The sequence below is a fragment of the Aquila chrysaetos genome, chromosome 19, assembly GCF_900496995.4.
Source record: "Aquila chrysaetos chrysaetos chromosome 19, bAquChr1.4, whole genome shotgun sequence".
Lineage (NCBI taxonomy): Eukaryota > Metazoa > Chordata > Aves > Accipitriformes > Accipitridae > Aquila > Aquila chrysaetos.
The window spans coordinates 1,894,576-1,919,993 of NC_044022.1; the positions used below are offsets into that span (position 1 = coordinate 1,894,576).

General features: G+C 39.6%; 1 protein-coding gene across 4 annotated transcripts in view; it reads left to right on the forward strand.

Annotated features, from left to right (window-relative positions):
• Positions 1-25,418, forward strand: part of DCLK1 (doublecortin like kinase 1) — a 249,989-nt gene that overhangs the window by 218,790 nt on the left and 5,781 nt on the right. For 2 of the 4 annotated variants that reach the window (XM_030042331.2, XM_041118428.1), the window contains 6 exons: positions 644-777; positions 1,455-1,532; positions 2,178-2,274; positions 4,168-4,248; positions 11,066-11,179; positions 16,711-16,784. In XM_030042331.2, the coding sequence (XP_029898191.1) occupies positions 644-777; positions 1,455-1,532; positions 2,178-2,274; positions 4,168-4,248; positions 11,066-11,179; positions 16,711-16,784 (578 nt within the window). The remainder of the gene's footprint in view (positions 1-643; positions 778-1,454; positions 1,533-2,177; positions 2,275-4,167; positions 4,249-11,065; positions 11,180-16,710; positions 16,785-25,418) is intronic. The other 2 variants (XM_030042330.2, XM_030042332.2) reach the window with 1 other exon arrangement.

The following is a 25,418-nucleotide window of genomic DNA, read 5'->3' on the forward strand; positions in this document are numbered from 1 at the left end:
AGGCTGTTTCCATTTTTTAAGGTGCTGTTGTGGTAAACAACATTAAATAGCGTCATAAACAATTTCAAAATGGGAAGCAAGAACCCAAACCAGCAGCTGGATTAAAGAAAGACTCACAGTCTAGCGTTTCATTTAGATACATTTTAGTCCCTTTTATTTTACACATTTTTTGGTAAGTTTTCAGTGTTTGCAGGTTTGGGGTTGTTCTTTTGCCAGCTTCTAAAATTGTGTATTTTTTACTGATGTTTCTGGCTTTTTTCTTGTGACTATGTCTTAATCTCCCTTTGCACCTATAAAAACCCATGAAGATCATGCTGCTGCTGTGAAGACCATGTTTTAAGACAGGATTTTCATGTCTACTTATTAACAGCCCTACCTACGTCTGTCGATGATGATGGTAACATACCACTAAGACACTGATTGGTGTTTAACAGTCATCCAAGGAAAGGACAGTGGTTTTAGGTGAAATAGTCCAGCCAGGTTTGCATCTTGTGACTTCAGTACACAGAGAAGAATCTGTTGCTGCGATCAGTGCAGTTGCTGTTGTGTTATCTAAGAAGCTGAAATTCCTTATGTTAGTAAATGACATAGTAGTTACCTTGATGGTATTGTGTTAAACCTTTGAATTTTCCTCCTGGTTTAGGTTTATGAACACCAAGATGGAAGCAAGTCCCTGAAGCTAGGAGACTTTGGCCTAGCAACAATTGTGGATGGACCTCTATATACTGTTTGTGGGACCCCAACATATGTAGCTCCAGAAATCATTGCTGAAACTGGGTAAATCACTTCTAGTGATGATTCATTCATGTGTACGCAGCGGAGCGCGTTCTCGCCAGTGTGCCAGGCAGGAGTTCTTGCAGTTGAGATTTTTATGCTGCCTTTGCTTGGATATGATGCAGAATCATGGCTCATAGAACAATTTTGTTGGAAGGGACCTCTGGAAGCTATCTTGTCCAGAGCAGGGCCAACTTTGGAGTTACATCAGGTTCCTCTGCCAGTTGTTGGCCTCAAACTTCTCAGCTTAACACTGAGTTAGTAACTAGCCATTTGCAGATACAATAAAAGTAATTCTTAGCTGTCCCCAGAGACTGCTAATTACCATTCACTTAACTTCATTTCGTTATCACATTGTCCTCTTCTTCTGATTTGTTTCACAGAGTAAATGCCTGCTGGCTTGAGCAGCCTGTGTCACCATTGCAGGCTTCATGTTGGTAGGCATCACTCTCTGGCTCAAGAATACAGCACATCTTCTGTGCACTCCTACACCCTCATCTAATGTAGTTTTAAGATGTAAAAAAGATCTGAAAGCGGAATTAGATAGGTAGGTAGGACATAGAGAAAGACTGGATGAGAATGTGTAAGAAATTATTAGTAATTCTGACAATGTTTCCTCTGTTCTTGTACTGTAGTTCATAGGAGTCGGATGTCTCTAACCATGTCTCTCACACTTCTAGATATGGCTTGAAGGTGGACATCTGGGCAGCGGGTGTGATTACTTACATCCTGCTCTGTGGTTTTCCTCCGTTCCGTGGGTATGGACTGATCTATTCAACCATCCTTGTTCTGTGAATTGGTCCCTGTGCTGGTTTTGCACTAAGCACAGAGATTCCCACTGGAAAAGGTTCTCTGCTCGTAGGGTTTGTTTTTTTCCTGTGCTCTGCATAGTAATTTACACAAACCCCATACATTTCTGTGACTTTACTGTAAAATCTCTGCCTCGTGTTTGTTTATTTTAGTTTAAACTTCATTACTTTACAAAACCAGAGTCTCCATTACGGGTTCTGGGTGCCTTTGCCTGATGTTTAAAATACACAATGAAATAAGCATCTTCTTTCATGGACTAAATACAACATATTTTGTGGTCAGTAAATGGTAATTAAAATGTAAGCCACTAATAAGGACATGTCAGATCTTTTCTCCTCCTCAGAGTAATTGCAAAGTTGTTGACAATCCTAAAGACAAGCAGGTTACCTCAGAAAGAATGTACCAAATGCACTTTGTTTTATGATCTCACCATTCACACCCATGGTTGTATGCTTGGGGGGAATCCACAGCTTCCAAAAGCATACTAAGTGATCACCAGTTAAAAGCAATTTCAAGAAGCCTATTGAAACCAGCTCTGGAAATAATTTCTCTGTGGGTTTTGTTGTTGTTTTTGTTTGGTTTTTACTTTACAGAAGTGGAGATGACCAAGAAGTGCTTTTTGATCAGATTTTGATGGGACAGGTGGATTTTCCATCTCCATACTGGGACAACGTTTCTGACTCCGCAAAGGTGGGTTTTATAGTTGATGATGCTTTCTTCTCCAGTATTATTCCCCATGCCAGTAGCTAATGCGTGTTGTTCTTTCACAGTGCTGTATTTGACATGTCTCATGCATCTCTTCCTGCACCTATAAATTCCTCTGGGTCACCAAGTATGTTGTCGCTTGGTCACTGTCTGTCTGTTAGACTCCAGGTGGTTCTGAAATGGACCCCGTCTCCATTTGATGTCTCACACAACAGAGACACCAGCAGCCCTTACTGATCAAGAAAAATTTTAAGTAATTTTGCTTGACCTACACTTCTTAGCTTGAAAGCTCCCTGGGACTGTGCTTTATATGTACTTATGATGGGGACCAGGTACCAACCTGGAGCCTTTGAATATTATATAATAATATTATAGGGAGGCTGTTTTCCCCTTGTTAATCCCATTAGATGATATGTCTGTTGTTTCTTTCTGCCAAAGAACCACGCCTCGCATTGCCTGTGACCGCTTAATGTTGTCACCGTGCTATGAAATACAGACTCGTTCTGGCCACCGGTTCATGGGCCACAGCCTCTTGGCACATGGCACAAGGGAGGTAGAGCTCGAGGTGTGCTAAGGCAGATAGGATCCTTTTCAGATACAGATCCTGACAGAGTTCATTATACTTGCAGAGCCGATCAAGTTTTTTAACTCTCATTAGTGCACTGGAGCAACAGTTTAACTCATAGATTCTCTAGGGATCTGGTATTCACTATAGTCATGGAGAGAGAGAGAGAGAGAGAGAGAGAATACATATGTGTATGTAAAGAAAAAAGAAAGCCAAAACATAAAGCTATCCATATGTTCATCCTGTAGATAAGTGCTTAATTTCTGCCAGTTTACTTCTGTAGCCTGTAAGGCAAATCCAGGCAAAACTATCTTCCTATTTCTTTCAGTCTGACAGTGTTTAATTAATCACCAAAAAAAATATGAAATTTGGAGGTGGATGCAGGTCATGAGACAGCGTTCTACATTCTGAATCTCCATTCTTTGGAGAGTTACATCCTGCTTTTACAGATATGTGGACGGTGATTAGGACTAGCGTTTTAGCCTGTTAACTAATGAGGTTAACGAATGAGATACAGTCATAGAGTTGGAAGAAGTCCTCTAAACCACATCATTGTGTTGTAACAGGCTTTATTTCATACCATCATTAATGAGAACTCTGCAAGTCCTTTGCCAATGGTGTTCTCCTGTGAAACTAGTTCTTCCAAATAGTTCAGTCTAAAATTTCTGTCTTGAAGCATTAACCTATTCATTTAACTTCTCCTTGCCACTAAGAATTATTAACTTCGGTCTTTGGTGATACCCCTTTACTTGCTGTCATACTGCCAACCTGTTTTCTGTGCACTCCACTCACTGGTGGAATTAGATATATGTTTATTTGCATGCTAGTTGAAAACTAGGTAATTGCAGAGAAAATCAGAGGATGAAAAATAATGGGTTTAAGTGGTTGGTTTTTTTTAATATCTTCTATGTCATTTATACAAGAGCTTAAAGTAAAATTTGAGATTTGCTGGCTTTTTTCCTACAGAGGAATTGGCTTTTTCTTAATGGGAAGCTAACCTAATTTCATGCAACCATCTGTTTTGTACATTATGTATTAAGTGCTTTTCTCTTAAACAGTGGCTACAAAACTGTAACTCAGAACTGTCTTCTAGCTTTTCAAGGTACTGTTAGATATTGATTTAAAAGTTCAGCTTGAAGTTCAGCAGTTCATAGTTCTTTTTTTTAAATAATCTTAATATATTTCTGCAGTTGGTAGTTCACTCTCTCTTGGAGCACCCTTACATAATCAGTTGAAGAGCACTTTAGTGAATTAAATGTTGATTTGTTCTTTAAAAATGTTCTTTAAATTTGACCCAGTATTCCATTTCTCAGGAACTAATCACAATGATGCTTCAAGTAGATGTAGATCTGCGATTCTCAGCCTTGCAAGTTCTTGAGCATCCATGGGTTAATGTAAGTATTTTCAGGCTTGTAGATGCTGCTAGTAATTTGGCACCTTTGAGCTCTTTTCTGTCAAGTCCTTTCTATGCCCTTTTGGAGCCAGCAGATTCTAAAAATGCCACAGAGATAACTGGAAATAAGCTGGGTTACAGGCTGGTTTAGTATATCAAGCATACCTTGGAGTATTCACTATTTTATGCATGCTCAGCTGCAATTTCTCTGAAATATTTTGGGCCAGGTTTTCAACAAATCTCAACCACACTTGACAAATTTATACCTCTAACAATCAGCTTGCAGGTTCAGCGACACATTTTGCTCTCCTAAAATCAGATGGACTCAAAAATCTGACAGTCATGATTAAGAGCTATTGAAATATAGTCCATAGTGTTAAGCCTACTTGATCCGGCATGAAACAGGGAAACCTTTAGAATCATATTTAGCTTCTGACGTTGAAATATACATATATTTATGTGCAGCCATATCCATTTAATCTGAGTTACCATGAAATAGCTATTTATGTATCCTGGCTTGTCTCTAAGCGACTGGACATTTGCCATAAAAGTGGTAGTCAGTGAGGTGGCATACGGATAAATCTGGCAGAAAATAGAGATTTCTCTTTAATTAATGTTGAGACAAGGACACTACTTAATATTTGTTGATTATTTCAGACTATTTGATATGTATTAAAATATTTGGATGACAAGAAAGAAAAATTGGAGAAAATCCAGATTCAAATTCAGAAGGGAAGATTGAGAAAAAAAATACAATTGGGATGAGCAGAGAAAAAAATTTAAAGGAGGAAGAAATGATGTTTCGTTTTGTTTGTTGCAAGTCTGAGTGTGCAGTCCTCCCTGGAATACTATTTGGTCCCTCAGCTGCTGTATCCAAAATCTTTTTCTCTCTAAACCACTCTTCTAAAAATTCAAATATACACTAACCTCAAATGTTAATCTTTTTTAATGAAAGTGCCCTCCATAGAGCCCAGAATAGTGGTGACCCATTAAGTGTTTACCAAGTATATGCTCTAGTCTTGGAGGCTCGCTTATTGCCCAAACCATTTTTTTTTAATTGTAAATGCTATTATCATGCAGAGCACTTCTGCAGTGTATGAAGAGTGCAAGGATCCCGGACAATGTCTGCTGAAAGTCTTTTCATTTTTAAGATGACATTCAAGCAGCTGAAATATTAATTTTCTTTGGTGCCAGGTGCCGTCCTTGCACGTAGTGTTCTGTCACAGTTTATAATGACTTTTGGTGACTGAGGTGTCTGTCTGTCTCCACGGGAGGAGGAGAGGCGGGGATTTCTGGAGCGCTGCTGAGGAAGAGATGGGAGCGACTGATCAGAAGCCGCAGAGCGGCCGGGTCGCCCGCAGCGGCGGTCTGCGCACTGCTGCGGAGGTTACGGAAACATCGCTTGCTTACGCCACGTTAAGGATGTGGTCGCTAATCTTCCTCTTTTCCTGAAAAATACATTGGGACCGTTAACGCTCCCCCCGGACACCTTTTTGGTTTTGGGTTTTTCTTTGGCTTCAGTTACACCGTGGTGTATTTTAGGAAGCCGTTTTCGCGAGATGTGTTGAGAAGAAGAGGTGCGGCTCTTTGTCGGTAACGCGATGGTGATTGCAGGCGGCACGAGGGTCCGCTCCCTGCCCTCGCTGCTGCCTGCTCGTGGGGAGGGCCGGGAAGGGGCTGGGGCTGGAGTCTTTTAACGCTCCGGAGCTCCACTAACCAAGAACCCTGGCAAATTCCTGGGTTTCTGTGCAGTAAGTTAAAATGGGGAGCCCTTTGCCAGAGGATGCTGTAGAGGCCAAGTATAAATGGATTCAAAAGAGGGTTTGATACGTTTTTGGAGGATGAACCCGTTGGTGCCTATTAAGTGTGGTGGTCTGGACACAACTCGTGTCTCACAAAGTGCTTAAGTACTTGGTTGGCAGAAACTAGAGGCTATACCTGGGAAAGTTCAAGATCTACTTGTCTTCGTTAAATGTACTATTTCATGAACAGTGACTACGATGCACTGTTGGAAACAAGATTCTGTGTTCAATTCACCTTTGGTCTAGCTCTGCTGCACTTCTTGTAGTTTTGTGCTGATTATAATTCTTTGCAATCAAAACCTGTAGCAGTTCTGTCCATAAATAAGTGAAACACATATTCCACGACAGTTCTGTGATTTCTTCTTTTCTGTCCAATTGCTGCTTTTAGCAACTGAGATGAATCAGTATTTTGTCTTCAGCAATACGCTAACGATAGTTCATAACGCAGATCAAAACCTCTTTTGAATTCTCTTATGATTCCTCCAGATATTTTTTCTGGAAGGAGAAAAGCCAGCACTTGGACCAGTTCAGGAAAGTGCTTGAGCACATTCCAAAGGTCGCTCCAATTTCAAGGCATCACACATGGAAGTGCTTAATATTAGGCAGAAAATTAACTAGATGGCACTAAAATCCTAGTTCACTTCAGGAGAAATAAGAACATGGCTGAGTTGAAACAGGTGCTTAAATGCTTTCATAAAAATGCTTTCATTTTCCCAGCTTCAGGACAGGGAATTCATATACTCGTACCTGTTTATAAAAGGCTCTGCGACCTCTGTGTCATAATTACCTGAGCAATTGTCTGCAACTTTCGTAAAATACTGTCTTTCTGAGAAGAAATGGCACATGGAGTTTTCACCTAACACTCCCTTTTCCCAGATAACCTCTTTAAATACTTTTCCATGGCATCAAATGCTGGACTTGACTTTCCCTTTTCTTATTTCGGTTTTGAACCTATTCATAGAGTGGTAAACTTGCAGCAAAAATACTAGATAGGACAGCTGGCTTGAAAAGCAGGCATGTGTTTTCTTCGACAATTTTAAGAAACATTTTCTCTCTTTGATCAAACCTTTGATAGAAGTGTTGTAACTGCTTACACTGTATAAAACCATTTTGTAGATTGTAAATAACCATTCTACTTTATAGCTGCTTACTATGTGATTACTTGGTAAATTGCTGAGATTCCTGGAATGTGCTTTGACAGTTTCAGTAGGAGCCAACCCTCATTTCAGTTTCAGTTTTTGCTATAAAAATAGCTGGAATCCTCTTGGAAACTGCAAAACTTGTTATGGTCAGAGTCAGACCAGTAAAGCAGTTCCTATGTCAATAATATCCCAGCTGGTTTCAATTCAAAAAAAACAGAACCTGAAAAGATATTGGCTACGTGCCACTGCCACAGATGGAGATCTTGAATTCTAAATGCAATTCAGCAGCAGTTCCTTGCCCCCTCCATTTAGTTTATTTGGATTTATCTCTCCTATGCAGTACACTTAGACCTGGAAACAAATCCATCAGTTTAGACTTCCCCTACAGGGACCCCAGCTCTTTCCTTTACCTGCTCAAATTCTTTGCAAAGCCAAAGAATTACAAAAGAGGCTGGCAGCTTGAGGTCTGGCATTTTAAACATTGATGATATTGATAACCTGAATTATACTATACCAGTTACAGGACAAACCTACTCTCTTTTTGTTGTATAAGTAGTAAATATTTCCTAATACAGCATTGAGCTATGAATGCTGAAGGGGTTGGATTGCCTTCTGTAAATCCTTCTCTGTTAAAATAATCAGTATAAAATGTGGTGTGTTGTTGCTGAATGAGCAAGATGGCACACACCAGCCTAAAAAGAATTAAGGAAACTGGAGCTTTTACATATTTCCTTAACCATGTCTGCCTTGGAAATTTGTGTGCAAAAGAAATGAATAACCAAGCAGTAAATAGTAATAAGCTGAACATTTGTAAGGAAGTTAATTTAAAAAGACATTTCTTATTTGGCAGCTGCACTGCTTTTGGTTACACCCTAGGACACTGCCCAAAGAAAAATTTCCCTGTAATCCTTAAAGGAAACAGAGTCCAAAAGCTTTTCCAGCACTTCTATTTGCTCTAATTTTCTGCTGTTATTTATATAATGACCTATTCATCTGATGCTTTTAGACCTGGAAAGTAAAGCTCTTGTAACTGGCTTGTGAAATGGATCTGAGTGTTTCAGTGCAGTAGGAGTCTGGGAATCCTGAACTTCGTTCCATCTTTTTAACACTTCTTTTTTCTTTGAGTGGTGATGTCTCCTGCTATAGAGAACAGTGCAAACGTGAAAACAGTGTTTATTAATTTCTCAAATAATGCCAAGACCCTCTGCCTCTTTTTTTTTTTTTTTTTTTAATTTTGATTTCTTGCAAACAGACCATGAAAGTTATATTGTGGAGGCTGATAAAAAGAAAAAAAATGTATCTTAAGATCCCAAGCTGTTTACATTGTCCAGGTGAAAACTCTAATTCTGGACCAGAGTTTCCAAACTGTCAAAGGATTTTGACAGCTCAACTTCTGAGACGTGCTCAGGAGTGTGCTTTTTTCAGAGTGTCAGCAGTCAATGTTTTCTGAAGCTCATGACCCTTTAAAGTTCCCAGAGTTGAGCATCAAATATCACTAGTCATCTTTAAAAGATCTTGTCCTGATTGCTAAAGCTGAGATGAAATTCCGTGATCCTAACCCACTGCAAGAAGTAGTTCCTACAGCAAAAGGTTAAAACTGGGGAAAGGAACAGTTAATCTCTTTGGGGGCTGACATCCTTCCCGTTACAGCAACCTGATGAAATTCTTGTCAGCAATGTTTAGCCTGTTCTCCAATTCTACAACTTACCCTGCTGATTCTGGTGAATCTGATGGGGTTTTTTTCACTTCTTGCCTTTTTAAACTGCAGAGCAGCCTGTTTTGTACGTAGTTAAACAGCTGTCATCCCTCACCCTCAATATCTATCTATTTTATTGTTGGCTGAAGTGATTCCAGGAGCCAGCTAATATATATTAGCTTCTTTATAAAGCATGTTGGAACAAAACAGAAGATAACTACTAAACACCAGGTAGCACCAACAGCAGTAAGAAAATTTAATAACAATAGAGTAATTCTCATATATCCCTGTGCTGCATCTTAAATTGAGCTGGAAGATATTTCATCTAAAAGCTGGAGCCCAAACTACGTGTCTCTGGCGTGTTGCCACTGGAACTGTGGGTGTGGTGCTTCACCAATAAAATATTACCACAGTCTTGGTAACTGTTGTCTTCCCCGTAATTTAGTCTTTTGACAAGACGACATGAACGTTTGGCATGCTTTCATGTCAAGAAAGCCAAGAGAATGATTGTTTCCCCCCCCCCCCCGCCGCCTCTAGTGAAGAAGAGTTCACTTTACAGACTAGCTTTCTTCTGGGAAAGGCAAGGTCAGCGGAAAGCAGGTTATTTTTAGGGGTCATATACCACCAAGCCAAGACTCCCCGGTGCTAGACAATAATCAGCTACTGGGTTGTATTGTTTTGTTTTGTGTTTTGCAGCTGTGTGCACTTGACCATATTTTGCCAGCTGAGACGTTTTGTGAAGGGGTGAGTGAGGGATCTCTAAACACAAACTCCCCAAGCTAAATAAATAACAAACCCTAACCAACCTCCCTCATATTCCCACATGCTCACTGAACTCATGATTTACTGCAGCAACTCTGTAACTCTCTGAGTGCACGCAGAATTGCTGCAAAGCCAGGGAAAGAAGTGTCTGTCATCCCTCTGTATTCTGATCTTGTCTTTTGTTTGCCTGTATTCTGCTAGGATTTTGCTTATGTGGAATTTAAGAACTTTTTCAACTGTTGATAGCCACACATACCATGCGGTACCAGCTTGGGATGACCACTGTGGATGGCCAGTGACCTGATATCCTGCACGTTCTGCCTATTCTGCACATTGTCGCCCGAAACCCTGCATATCCCGCTAGCGGGGAAGTCTCACCGAGCGGTGGCTTTTTGCGCTTTTTTCAGGCATAAGGATCTTATTTACAATTTCTAAAAAAAACCCCTCCTTTCTTCTCCCGGGCTTGAATTCAAACCCGCTGACTTGCGCGCAACTGCCGGCTCCTTTCTTTCTGCTCGGGCTTCGCTTCGGCGCCGAGGACGCCTGGGTGCGGGTGGGCAGGTTTGCTCTGCCGAGGGAGCCCATCTGCACGGCTTCGGGGCTGGAGCTCGCTTGGAGCACACGGCAGCGAGAACGCGGGTCCGCCTCCGCTCGGCCGTGCGGTTGCGCGCCTGCTGTTACCTCGGGTTAGCTCGCGTTGAGAACGTGCGGCTTTCTGGCCGGCAGCCGCGCGCAGCGAAACGTCCTGGCGTTGGTGAGGTCCCGTGCTCGCCCGTCCCGAGGGCCTCAACCGGGGCACGTCTCCGCTCCCATCTTGCCGGGGTTGCCTCGCCGCGGGGCTCGCCATGGCCGCAACGTTCACCCAACCCCACAGCCCCCCAGTTTGTCACCTTTATGGCAAGACAAGGACCTTATCGGTGTCTCTCGGGGCTTTTGGAGAGCCTTTCCTGCGTCCTACCAAAACAGGGCCTCTGGTCTCCGTAATCGCTTGGGCGCTTTCTACTTTTGAGGTTGTTATCTTTAAATCTGTGCGATGAGTGAACAGAATCATAAACAGGTCTGAGCTTATCAAGCTTTGAGGTGTGAATGGACTTAAAAATAACCAAACTGGCCAGTGGTAGTTAAGACATGGTAGAAAGAATAATACAATATTTAACAATTATTATTAATCAACGTTACCTAAATTTTGAGAGGAAGATATTGGGTAAGGAAGAAGAGAGAGGCTGGTTTGTGACATAATAGGGTGTTCATCTTATAAATACCTTAGATATATTGATGGAGACAATGATTGACCCATGTTTCATTACAAACTTTCTGTAAACTTTTCTATATTGACAGGTGCTATCAGAATCGCTTTGCAATTTCTTTATCTCACCTTTTCTCTCTGAAGTTTTATTTTGCTTTATTTCTCTGCAGGACGATGGCCTTCCAGAGAATGAACATCAGCTCTCAGTAGCTGGGAAGATAAAGAAGCATTTCAACACAGGCCCTAAACCGAACAGCACAGCAGCTGGAGTTTCTGTCATAGCAGTAAGCATCTGAAATACACAGCCGAAACACTTGAATTTATGTGCCCCCAAGACAGTGTGTGTTTAGGACATGCCACCAAAAGAAACCGGAGAGGGTTAATGTTTAGATAATTCTAGTGTTTAATTACTATAAAAGTAGTTAGACTGGTGTTCTGCACAATCTCGCCATTGATTCTCCTTGTGAGTCACATTGTTATTTAACAGCCCTAGGAGATACAACTGTACACACATTTCCACATTTTACCGGAAGATCAGTGGACCTAACTCCAATGGAGATTCAACAATTTGAACTATGGGATCATGACATTTTACTTGGCAGCATAATCATCACATTTATTGAGGCCACACAGAGGTTGTCGTAGAAGGACAGCAGCACTTTAAAATGGAAATTACTTCAAAAGTGTAACAGAAAATCTGTGTGGCAGCCTAAGCTTCTCTTCTCTGAAGACATCGAAGAGAGCTATGATGCCTCACTGCTACCTTCGTAGCTGATACGAGACTAGCCACTCCAGATTTAGCTGAGCAGCAGCGTTTTATTGTACTGCCACATGCAAGCTGCTTCCCGTTAGGCAGGAGGAGAAGGACTTAATTGGGTAAAGACTTAATGGAGCTCCTTGCTGCCTTCTGTCATGTTGCAATTCCAGTCTAGGCCTTCCAGGTTAGAACGTGTCGGAGCTTCTGAAACCAAGCTTGACCAAACTTTTGACCAAGCTGTACTGAGGTTTCAGCGGCATCCTCAGTGTAGCATACATCGCATACGTTTGTATTTTTTCCCCAAAGATGAACATGTGTATTTGATATACATGCACACAGAATATATTCAGTGTATTATGGAATTATTCATATGCCATTGAATAGTAACATGCACATCCTTCACACTTTTTGATACATCTGCCTGTGTTTGTAAGCTTTTCTTTATTACTCATGGTAATGTTAACGCTCCAAATAGTCACTAAAAATAAGTGACACGTTAAACATAACCATTCCCATATCAGATTACTCAGTGTTCATTCCCAGCTTCCATAAATTGCAGGTGGTGTGACTGCACATGTACACTTTCTTGTACTGTTTCCACTTTCATGTTTCTCAGCTCAGCCCCTCCAGTGGTGAGTTAAATCAGCATGAAGTAAACTCAGCTCAGCACATGCAATCTGGCTCACAGGTGTGAACTGTTTGTGCAGCAAAACGGATACTCTCTCAAAGTTACTTGGTATAAGTACTTAAAATTTCAAGCTGTGCCTCTCTCATATTTTTTCTTTACTCTTTCCAACCCTGAACGTCCTCAACATGGAAGCAAGTTGTTCCTCATGCTTTTCCTAGATTTTCTCAGTCATCAGCTAACATAGTCAGCATTTCTTTATTTTCATTTTTAAGCAATAATACTGCAACAGCTCTCCCACAACTAAAACATCACATACCCATTGCTCATCTGAAATGCAGGTATGTTCTGTATAGACTAGCTGAAACCGTGTTCCTTTCGAATGGACTGCCAGCACGCTTGTCCATGAGAATTACTGCTCAGATCCTCCATGCTAATGACTTCAAAGCTTAAAAGCGAGAAATGATGCCTCTGTCCTCATCCATCCCTCGCCTCCTTTATGTTTTTAATTTCCCCACCCTCCTCTTTTTTTTCTTTGCCCCAGCTGCTCTGCCTAGGAATTGTTTACAGCAGTTTGACACTTGAGTAATGAAAAAGGCACTGTAGTGAATCTTTCCACTGCAAAACTTTATACATTAGAAAAAAAAAAAAGAATATGCTTAATTATATTTTTAATGGCTTTTATTTATTTTTTAGTGTTTGGAAATTTAACAGATTATTTTTAGTGATCATCTCTATGGGTGAACATCATACTTTGGCACGATTAACCCTGCAACTTGGCCTATAAAGTAGGAATGTTTAGAATATTTTTACAGAATTCAGAAGGTGGTTTGATTAGCTTGTGTCAATTATTTTCTAAAAACTTGGAAGAGGTGGGGAAGTATAGACCTTTTTAGTGTTTTGGTAATGTTCCAGAAAGCTAGGTAATTTTGATTTTAAGAATAAATTACCTTTATTTTCTTCAAAACTAATTTAATAAGTAAAATAAAGCCAAAAGCAAAACAACAAAGCCTGTAATAGTAGTTTCTGCATTTGAAAGCATACTTAATATACATTTGACATGGATGTCATCAGGGTTTTATGTTTGGGAGTCTTCCTTTAACTGTGCAATCTCAAATATCATAGAAGTAAATCTTATTAACAAAGACTGCTCTACATTTAGAACTTTCAAAGTATGTACAGATGCTGTAACATATTGTTCAGCACTAAAGATGTGCACTAAGTGTATTTTCTAAAAAAATACTGGTTTATTGTGCCTGCCTGTATGTTTACTGTAACTTTTTGAGAGAGTGCTTGTGTATATAATATAGAGATGCCTTCTATATATTATATAACACATCTGTGTCTGCATGTGTGTTTGTGAAAATGTGTTAATATGTGCATATATCTATATAGCTTACTTAATAGTATAAAAGATAAATATTAGCATTATTTTGAGTTTTGTAACTCTGTTTGTGTACAGAGATAGCTGATCTGTGGTATTTAGTTCTTAATTTGTCCTCACACTGGTATGATATTATATGCCTGTTTTCTTTGGTGGTAAGAAGTAACACACCTCAAAGATCTCAAGCAGTATTTATCATATGCACCAATTAAAACTATAATATGAAAACTGAGTTCCTAAAGATGTGTTTGCGGTCAGCTTGACTGGGAGGATGTTTGAAGCCACGTGTATTTTACATAAGTCTACTGTGGCTACTGTGTCCTTCAGCCATGTCCAGGTACATTTTATTGACTCCTTTGGTTCAGACTTACGTCTGCTTTGCTGATGTGGTAATCCTCAGTAAAAGTCGTCTCCGACCATTCAGGGCAGAGACATCCTACAAGTTCTCATGCGTGTATCCAGACTTCAAGTTTGTCCACGTTTGAAAGGATTTGTCAGTTTGGACAAACTACGATAACGAATGTGTTGTGTATGCCTAGCAAAGTAGTTCCTTTGCTGACGTAGCAGAAGATATTTCCTCAAACAAAATTAACTATGCAGGCAAAGAGACTTTTCTGTTGATACATTAATACATCATTAAAAGTTCTGCCAGCATAACTATGTCAGCTGGGAAAAAATTCCCTTAAACGAACATAGCTTTGCCAGCAAAATTTTAATTGGAGAGCTAGCTTTTAAAGCAGCAAGAGAATTAACAAGTCCCTAAAAACCACTGCTTGCAGATGGGAGAGTATGTAGGAGAAAGATCACTTGACTTGCCCTGTTCTTAAACTCTTGTCGTAGGCACTGACTACCGCTCTCTGGAGCGGACAGGAGCTGGGCTGGTGCCCCTCCGCTCTGTGTCAGAATGGCCGCGGTACTGTTAAGCATGTGCCAAAATATTTGCAGGATCTGGTTTCTCATACAGCTTTCCAATAGGAACAGTATTTTGTAGTTCCATGATGGTGTTTATAAAAGATACTGCAGTAAAAACATAAACCCAGACTTTTACTAAATAGTATTGTTAAAATTTGGGGATAGATTTTTCCCTTCACTTCTGCAGGGATGTCATCCCTTTTTTTTTACCTCTGGCCACAAAACAGTACCCTGTGGCCGTACCCTCTGGGCTTTAGTGACAGTGGCTAAAGTGACCAGGAGCCAAAATCATTTTTTAAGAATGCTTCTGCAATGCAGAGGTGCGCTGTAATTCCTTGTATGAACCCAGCATTGTTTAGTTTGTGTTCTTGTCTGAAGTGTTAAAGCTTTGCCTGTATGTTGTCACTTTTGTGCTCGTATTTTTGTTAAGACAGAGGAGAAGACTAATGATAATCTTCTGGGTGGGTCGTTGCCCTGCGTTCTGCAGATTTTAAAATAAAATTACAAATGCCACAGTGGCATTTTTAGCGGCGGGATTTCTTGGGCGGTGTGGAAGAGAAGCCAAGTTTAGTCTGTGAGTTTTGCTTGGCTTAAAGATGAACCCGTGCCTCTGCTGTCACTTCCCATCTCTTGTCTGTGTTGTCCGGGGATCATTGTCCACCGCCGGCTTTCTCATGGCAGGATTTCCACACCCACGAAATTGGTTCGGCTCGTGTTAGGAAGCAACTCTCCCCATTTTCTCTACATTACTTTTTAGCTATTAGCTTGGAGGGCAATATTTTTTATCTGCTTTTGAAGACATCCCTTTTGTGTATTTTATGTGCAGCGTACTAGGAAGCCAGTAGATGGCAATAGTAGACCAGTGTAGTTAAGCCAACAGAAAATTAACTCTAGGTACAAGGTTCTCATGGTTTTAAACAGGAAACGTCCTTTAAATAATTCTAAATAAGATGAAAGCGGCATTGTTTTAACAAAATGGAATAAATTATTAAATTCCACACTTGCAGGGGAGTCATCAAGAAAAATTTAAATTTGCAGTTAGCTCCTAGCTACCCTTGAAGTGGTTGGTAACTGGAAATGTGTTGAACTGCTTTTCTGAATTTAAAATTAGAAACTGTCATCAGTATTGGAAATATATGCCACGCTGTTATTGAAGCACAAAATGGCCTTTTCTCTTTATAGGGCAAAATGTGAAAATCATCGCAACTAACAATTCTAAAGCAGGCAGAGTGTCTCCCTCAAGATATTTTCCCCTAAAATTTTATTTAACTCGGCTAAATGATGTCTCCACCGTCTGTTAGTGCAGCACAGAAGGCTTAGAGAAAACAACACATTTTCTTTGTTCCTATGCACATGATTCTGCTAATGATAAACTAAACTTAAAAGATCTGTATTCCTTAAGTAATATCACGAGCACACTTTCCTGGACACAATGTTAAGTTCATTTCCATTTTGACTTTAATTGGTGCAATTTTAAACTGAATAGTTTTGTACTGTTATCTTTTTGAGCATGAGGTGTAAGCTGAAATGATAAACAATGTTATTCATGGCTCTGAGTAGTCCTACTCTCCAAGGTTAACGCATTTTTAGAAATGAATTACCATGATTGATGGGGTATCAAAACCTGATTCTTTTCATCTTTACACATTCCATGATTATGAAGCAGTCTAATTTAAGCCTTGTGTAGTCTGTCTAGCCTGCTCCTTGTGATGGTTGCACTGCATTTTTTTTTTTTAAATTATTAAACCTCTCAGTTTAATTGCAAAAGATAATTTTCCATTACTGGTATGTGCAACTTAAAAGGGCACTTCTGTCTTTGGAGGTAACAAGATATTTGTCAGACTTTCAAATGAATGCATTATGCATTAAGTAACCTATTTCACAAACTCCATTTTAGCTTGAATAAATTGGCTTCTAATTTAGCAAGACCGAATCTAGAGTTAGTATCTTTTTCTTCTTTTATTTCTTTACTTTTTTTTTCTTTTTCGTCTCTGGTACGTAGCTTTAGGATGTTAGATAAGTGCCTTCTGAAAGTGAAAACAGTAAATATGCACTAAATAAGGAACAGCTTGCTCTGGAGTCTGAATTCTTTAGCCTAATGTCGATCCACTGAGTTGCCCCGTTTCTCTCTGCTCAGCTGGACCACGGGTTTACCATCAAGAGATCAGGGTCTTTGGACTACTACCAACAACCAGGAATGTATTGGATAAGGTATGAGATGGTGCAGCGCCAACAGTCAGTGTTTCCATGGCAACGTGCTGGCAGTCTCCATTAACCAGTTCCTTCAGTGGATAAACATGCTTTTTGATTTGTTATCCGGTCCATATGCTGCTTTATCAGTTTCGTTTTAATCTTGATTGAGATGCCACACCCCCTCATTCCCTTTCTTCACCCATCCCTCACACCCACATCGCCAGCTTTCTCTTCATCGCACATGCTCAGTATCGATTTCCCCTGTAGTTAAAAGGACAGTGTATATAGAAAATCTACTAGATATGCTGAAGTACGCACCCTCCCCCTCCCTATTGCTTGTTAAGGCATCTGCTTCCCCTGCGCTCCTGGTTTGAAACACACGGAGCAGCAACAGGCTCTCAGCATATATTTTCTTCTTTTTCCATGCGAGATGTGGAGCTATATACTGTCATTTTAAACCCACTAAACACAATCCTTACCTTAGATTGAACAATGCATTTATATAACACGGTCCGTAGAAACTCTCCCAAGTTCAATGAAATACAATGCATTGTATGTGCTGGTAAGCTTGTGTTTCTAACAATGCATTCTTTCTCTTTTCTTTTTAAAACCCTTCCGATACCTATTTATTTTGATTTGATTTTTTTAAATATTGCATGAGTCTTTTGAATATATTTTTCTTCATCGTGTAACTGTGCCAGGGTTGTCGTTAGCTGGCTTAACCTGTATGATAAAATGGGTCTCTGGGCGGGAGGGGGTTATTCTGGAGTGGGGGCAAGGAGGGATCCAGGTCTGATAGCCCACGTGAGGCCCGCGCACCTCCTCAATCAATCCAGAGCCCTGGAATTCCCATCAAGTGGTTATTTGCTGGCTTTTTTCCTTCTTATTACTCACAAGACCCGCGTTTTGATAGCTGGAGAAATTTTTGTAAGTTTCTTGCAAAACCTGCGCTTTCTAACACTGCAGTGTTTAAAAGCTCGTCTGTGAGGTATTTGGAAAAACTCAGCAAATTAATCACGTTAGTGAAACAGCAGAGATGGTCACTGCGAGTGTTTGCAGTAAAGTAGAACTCCCACCCTGGATCATTTCACTGAGTGCATGGATCGGGCTACAGCACGGGTTCCGTAAAACCTGGCAGTCCCCTGAGCGCACGCTGAGGGTTAAGTAGATACTGATATGGATGTTCTGGGGTAAGGAAAAACAAAGATAATCCTATTTTTCAGGCAAAAAGTAGAAAAGTAGTTCCCATCCATCAGCTGAACGCTGGCTAGCGAGAATTGAGAAACTCTTTCACTCCCAGGGCTCAAGCGTGCAGCAGTACTTCTAATTCCAGCCTATCGCTCTTGCGTTGGTGGCTTTAAGCCTACATCGACCTGCGAGGACGTAGCAAAACCTGCTTGGTTTATCTTGTCACTTGGGATCCTGCTTCATAGGTTCCAGCCCTGTGACACGGCCGAGAGCCGGCAGCACGGCATCTGTGCTTTTTGGTTTTGGGGAAGGGGAGAATGGGGCCTGAGTGCCCAGCTTTAACTGAGTGTGGGTTTGACAGTATTAGAGGAATTTTTCTTTTCTGCTTACGAAGGAGAGATGGCATTTTGTGTCAAGCAGGACTTTGTCAAATAGTTGCAAATTTAATGCCTCCTCTGTAAAATGGGGGAAAGCGCCCATGAGCTTTATTTGTCTTCCTGCAGTTTAATTGCTATCCATGATCAGTTTACACTCCTTCTCTGCTTTACTATTTCTATTTTATGCAAAAAAAAAACCCAACCAAAAAACTGTCTTTCCATTTGCTACACACAATGCTTGGATCTTTTAAAACCCCAGCTTCAGGGGGAGCAGACCACCAGAAAGAGGAGCCTGTGATAAAAGCGAGCATCCCCTCTCAGACTGGCCTTGACTCAGTTTAACTGCATAGCCCAGATTTTGAAACAAACCATATGCATTTTGAGAAAGTAGGGGGGGAGGACTAATTCTGCAACTTGGTAAATAAATAAACGCTAAAAAAAAAAAAAAAAAAAAAAAAAAGGCCATTTGACTGAAGCACTAGTAATGGCTGCCATCAGCATACAAAATGACACATCCCTGAATAATGGGCTAGAGCAGATGGGCGATAATCTCCCTTATTCATACATAAACTGCTCTGTTTTCCAGCTGGGGGCAGTAACAACAATGTTTGTAATTAGTGCTTTCTAAACAGGGCACCTAGTGTGGAAAGGCAAATTGGGAGAGCAGGGCTCCTAGGTGTAGATGCTTAATTAGGAAATGCTGTAACAGGGGGTACCTCTGAACAAGCACTGCCCTGTGTTTGGTCCTCTTTCATCTCCAAGAAACAAGCAACTGCTGTAGTGACCAACATTTCAGTCTAAATAAGACCATTTCGATGGAGCAAGTGTTTACTTTTTAGTAGGGCAAATGCAAAGCATATGAAAAGGTTCATCAATTCCCATCTATAAAACAGTTAATTTGTCACAGGCCCATGAAAATTAACCTGAATTCAAAAGTACAAGGAAAAATGAAAACAGGTCCCAAGGAAAATGTAATGCTCCCTTTGTTAGTGTTAAACTATTCATTTTTTCTCCACTCCTTTGATCGTTTTCATCCCTAGTTTCTAGCAGTCTTCTAAAATATCTTTTTAAATGGCACTATTTCCCCCTTCAATCAGCCGGAAAACACTTTCCTTTCTATGCGTAAAAGACTTCCCTATTCAAAGTGCCTCAAAGTCCTAATTTTCTGAGCAGTCATTCTGCATCCTGTCTTATTCCCTTTCAGTAGGATATTATGTGCAAAAGTGACATGACTTTTTTGAGATACTAGAATACAACAAACCTCATGTACAGTAATAGTTATTGTAGCAGGTATGAGATATAAGGCCTGGAAAATCTTACAGTGTTCCTTGAATATGAGGAACAGAAAAAACACAGGGGCCAAATCAGTAAAATCATTTGGACCCCAGACTGATAGACGTTTTAAAAGCAGCCCACCTAATGCTGTTGGGACGTCAGCCCTGCAGTCTGAAGTGCAGAAGAGGCCAAAGCAGCGTCAGTAGGGATGAGACCGGGAGGTCCCAGTTAAAGCCCTGCAGTCTGCACTGCCCCAAGGCTGGTGAAACGTTGGTTGTTCTTGATAGCTAGGAAAGCCAGCCTTGGTGCGGTTGGGTAATTAATGCCGGTGGTGCAATCACATCTTCATTCACCCCAGATTACCAATGTCAACTCAAGTTGAAGACAGCCAAGGTCACCCATCTCTAAGCAGAGGTACTATTATTTGGGATTTCTTTTTCTTTTCTCCAAAGGCAGCCCATTCTCTGATAGATCTCTTTGTAAAAGGGTTAAAGCCAAGGCATTCATCTTTTATAATTTCCCTCTACTGGAACTTAGCAACAGTGACTACAACAAATCCAAACGACACCCGCATTGTCCTTCAGATATATCATAACTGATAGATTTACTTTCTTATAAGGAACTTTTCTTGAAGATGTACTTAACTGAGGCTTTTAACAGTTTGTGTGACTCCAGTTTTCTGGCTTTATTGTAACTGAGCCAGAATATTAAGAGTGAAAGTATTTCAAGCCTTCTCTTCAGCCCCAAGTGTTGCAGTGTTTGGTCCATAGCCTTCTTCAGGTGCTTTACCTGTTCCTCCTAATGGCAGCACATTTTGAAGGCAATACTTTGCATAACTTACCAATGTTTTCTTCGACCCTGAATTTCCTTACTGGTTCTGGTTTATGTCTTAATCTTAACATTATTTTAATCTGCTACTGACAGAATGGCCTGAATTTTCTGCCTTCTCTGGGCTGATTCAGAATACCAAGGGAGCACCAGAGTGGTTGTATCTAATGTAAAATATTAGTAGAAAAAATTAGTATATGTAGTATTAAAACCAAGATTAGTATAAAATGTTAGCGTATGTTATTTTCTAGATATCTACAGACACTATATAAAAGCTAAAGGAGCAAAATAAAACCCAGGAAATGTATGGAAAAGTCATTAATGATCTTATCTATGTAATGACAATAGCAAGGAGATGAGTTACATTGAATGCTTAATGAAATCATCAATCCAGTCAATACCGAATTCATAAAATACTGGATTTTTAAAATACAGTTCTTAACTGTCACAGTTTAAAAAGTATCGGACCAGCTCATTTGAAAACCCGTAGTTCCATCCTCTGTGTTTGGTTCCTAATTCCCATTACTTTGCATCTGTCGGGTTACTTACACCTGTCCCAAGTGGATACAATACACTTTCAAGTCAAAAGTTACAGCCAGACATCTTGGCAATGGGACAAGGAAGTTGGGAATCAGGCTTGCTATCTGTAAAGTGCCATTTTTAATACCATAAAACCCTTTGTAAACTGAATATTGGTAAAAATAGGCAAACATCTAAACTCATTTAAAATCTCTTCTCCTGCTCTTTGACTAAGAAGACCACAACTGATTTACAAACTATAAATAAAATTCACCCATGCAAACAACTTGGCACTAAGTCTCTTCCACGTGTAATTGAAACCAGCTGAGGAATCGTGTCTCTAAAAAGGGGGGATGTCAAAGAGTAAACACAAACTTAAATATAGCAATATGAATTCAGCAGTTATATGTGTAGAATACTTGTCTTTGTATTCACTCACCAATACAGTACAAAGCATACATGAAATTGATTTGGTTTTCTTTCTTTTTTAGTTTCATTGTAGCTAAATTTCATGCCAGAAGTTACATGGTGCACTAAAGCACTGGCCTTTTGTATTTGGAGGTCTAGGTTCAAATCCACTCGATTAATTTGTCCCCTCGATGTGGTCATTTGCACGTCTCCAAATCACCGTGTAACTTGACTTAGTTATAGCTTGTGCCTGAGGGGCTAAAAATAACATGTGTCTTTCACTCCTGGACTGAGGTGCATTGCTAAGTTTGAAGTACTCTCCGAAAAGTGTCTTGAATCATGAATCAATCACACACAGATATATATATATATATTTATATATATATATAACCTGAGAAACCCATGGAAAAAATAAAAAAAGGTCAGACTGAAGGGCTGCCTGGCTCGAGCCACGAGCATTGTTTAATGGTTGTTCTTACAGTAAGGAAACCTGCCTTTACATATCTCAACATATCGAGGTCACTAGCCAGAAGCTTAAGGAAATAAGATAAAAATACCTAGCTGTGAACATTTAAATATGTGCATACACATACGTGTATATAAAAGAATGCACTGGAAGAAAAATACCAGTATTTCAATACGTATGTCCATGTAATTCCACACACTAAACAAAGCATCATGAAAATTGCAAACAAATTGCAAATATGCTCCTGCAGAATGAAAGCGAGTGAAGGGAAGGGTTTCTTGGATTAATGCGTGAACAGCTGCATCCCCAGTTCAGTCTCCTGGCTGGTATGAATAATGGATGGGCTAAGAGGCAAAATGCACAATAATGTTCTTTTATTAATGAAATGAATATATATCTATATTTGGTGGCCAGCAGTAAATTAAGACAAGTGAAAAGAAAAACAGTCACTGCTCGCATTCATAAAATGCAGTTACTTCAATCCAGTAATTACTGACCTGACAGAAAATATCACCACACAGCTAAAATAAGGTGCTTCCCACTGCAAATCCAACATATATATCAAAGCAGTTGTAGTTTTTGAATGTCTGTCCATAAACAGAGAGTTCAACATTTTCCAAGATAAAAAATTAATTTGTATGGCTCAGGAGTCCTGCAACATCAAGAGGCAGAAATCAGGATGAAGGCACTCCCTATGGAAAATCCTGGAAGAATGCTAACCGCACCTTAGTATATAGGTGACAGAAACAATGATTTTAAAATGATGCTCCATTACTTCAAATTAAATGCATTTCCAAAAATGGCTTGTTAACCATTTGGTACTGGGTGTCAGGATTACTAAATGCTGATGCAAAATACATTAGTGCTTAATGAAGTGCTTCAGACCCATCAGCACCAAACTATTAGAGGCAATCCACTTATCTGCTGCTGGATAAGAAGCTCTACATTTCCTCGTATGGATTGTAGGAGGACAGCCACATATCTTAAATAAGAACACTATCCTTACACTTTAGTTGCCATTACTATCATATAGTGCTCCAAGTTCTCACTCTCTCACCTCGAGCCAGGAAGAAAAAAAGTCAAAATGTGATAATGAAAATCTGGGATTTGCAGCCCTGTGAAGCATAAGCGCACTTCAGATCCTCTTATTACTTATTGAAAGAGTAGCTTAAAGTAGAAATGCCCTGGAAATCCATAATGGACTGGTTCATGCACCAGCGAACAACCTAGCTGAATTGTAGATGAAATAATACATTTATTAAACTGAGACAATGTATATAAGAGACCTTTGTTACTAAAACAGTAATGATAATAATGAAAAAGCTGATTTTTTGGAATATGCCCACGTGCACAAGAGGGTACAGTAGGTGAAAATTGCACTTACAAAACACGTGCAGTCAATACTCAAATGTATCTTACCATCTCCCCTGCATTCCAAAGCATTAATCTATCATATTTTGAAATTCTTTAGAGGTAAAAAATAACCGTGACTTCATTAAGTGAAGTAGCATTTGTGCAGAATGCAGAGTGGCAATACCGTCTGGCAGGGTATTAGACACTGGAAGTGCAAAATGTCATCATAATATTGGGCGGAATAAGCCCGGTCTTGCAAGTTCTGTAGGGCTTGTGAGTGCTCTGTCTGTGGCCAGAGGTGACCCATTTTGTGGTTCTGACATGTTAAACACTAGAATATGACCTGTGTATTTTTGCTTTCGCTAGATAAATACTCCCTTCTTTGGCTCTCTGTGACTTTTTACATTTTTATTCAATAAGCTCTTTGGGTGAGAAAAGCTCTGAATGTCTCTCAGCCCAGGAGAGTAACCACAATAATGCCCCTGAGTCTACAAGCATGTCTTTACAAAGACTGATTAGATCAAATTGAGGGGAGACTTTGGATAAAAATGTAAAGAAAAACATAGTTTCAAAATACCTCAGGAAGTTTCTGAAGGGTTAGGCAGCCAGAAATATTTCCTCCTGCAAACTACAGCATAAGGTGCTGGATTAAGTAAGATCATCGGGGGTTTTTTGCTTAACATTTTTTATTATTGAGGCAGGAAGTGCCTTTATGTATATTTAAACAAATACATTTAAACAAAAGCCCCCAAAGCTTCCCCAACAACAGTAGAAAACTAGTATCTTGGGGCTTATTTTTTAAAGATGTCTTTAAAAAGATGTCCTGATATTTAATTATCTAACTAGTTTTGCAATTTTAGCATTTCATCCCTTAAAAGAAGCAATATCCTAGGCTAAATTTCAAGAACAGTCTTTTATTCAAGAGTATTCTCTTCTGTGTAACTTATCTAATTTTAAATACCTTCAGTTTTTACATACACATTTACCATTCTCATGTAGCAGGTTTTAAAAATAAATGTTGAATTTAATACAAGTATTTTAATTTATTTGACCAGAAATGTTTAACTTTCTCAGAGGAGAGTATCTATTACCACAGGATGATGTGATGTGGTTTAAACTTTAAGTAAATGCTTATTTCCTGTAAGCATAAAAATTTTTTTAAATGGAAATCTGTATTTTATAGAATGGTAATATATGCCATTCTTTTCAATTTTCACACAGAATTACATACTGTATGCAGTATATTCGTTGTGTGTAAAAGATTTAGGTATTCTTCTGTTTCACATTAAAAAATAATCAAAAACTGAATTGGTTCAAGGCTAAGAAACGTAAAAGGCATTGAAAATACTAATTAGAGCTCTTAACCAAAAGATTAGCAGTAAACAAAGAAATTCTCAGCAGATGAGAAGTGATGGATTTTGTAGCAATTATTATTTAAAATACGGGGATGAACTTATCTAAGTTAATTATTTTACCCCTTTAAAGTAGTGCTACATAGGTTCTAGACACAAAAATAATAGTTCAGCAATTTAGCCTAACTAAATCCATTTGCTATAGTAGCTCTGTACTCTTGTCCATCTTTCTGTCTCCGTTACATCATTATTGAATGCTGATTGCATTATTTTAGAGCATGGATTGCTATAATGCTATTCTGCACCAGCATGATGGATTTAGTTTTCATTTTGTTCTCAAAAATATGTTGGCTATAAATACATCTCTGCTCTCCTATGAGGCTCACACTATAACTGGTAAATTTTCCAGAGAAATCAGTCATGTATATCTCAAGAGAAAACAATAAATCCTTTGAAGCAGAATAACCTTTTGGCTGCATTCTTTTAAAAGGAGATTTTCATACTAGGGACAAATTTTACAAGCCTTAGCAGTTAAACCTATTCAGTTCTCAAAGTTATCTTTGCCTCCAGTGCCATGATCAGCTATTTGTTTGCAATTTGTATGTCATCTTACTAGCCACCTGCCTTTCCCCGTTTTGCTTTTTCCAAAAAAATTGCGGGCCATGTTTTAAGAAGGCAGCCCTGCTTCATAAGGCAGTTAACTATGTGTCAAAGTGCTCTTGCTGAATCAAGGCCATCCTGCTGAACTTGTAATTTTACAGCGATTTCAGGGACTGCAGTTTAATACCCCATAATCGAGAAAACAGCGAAACCCAGTCCCATGCTTGAAATCGTTAGTCAGACTTGGGCTGCCCTTACCTGGGTTGCAGTTTCACCTTGTAAATGT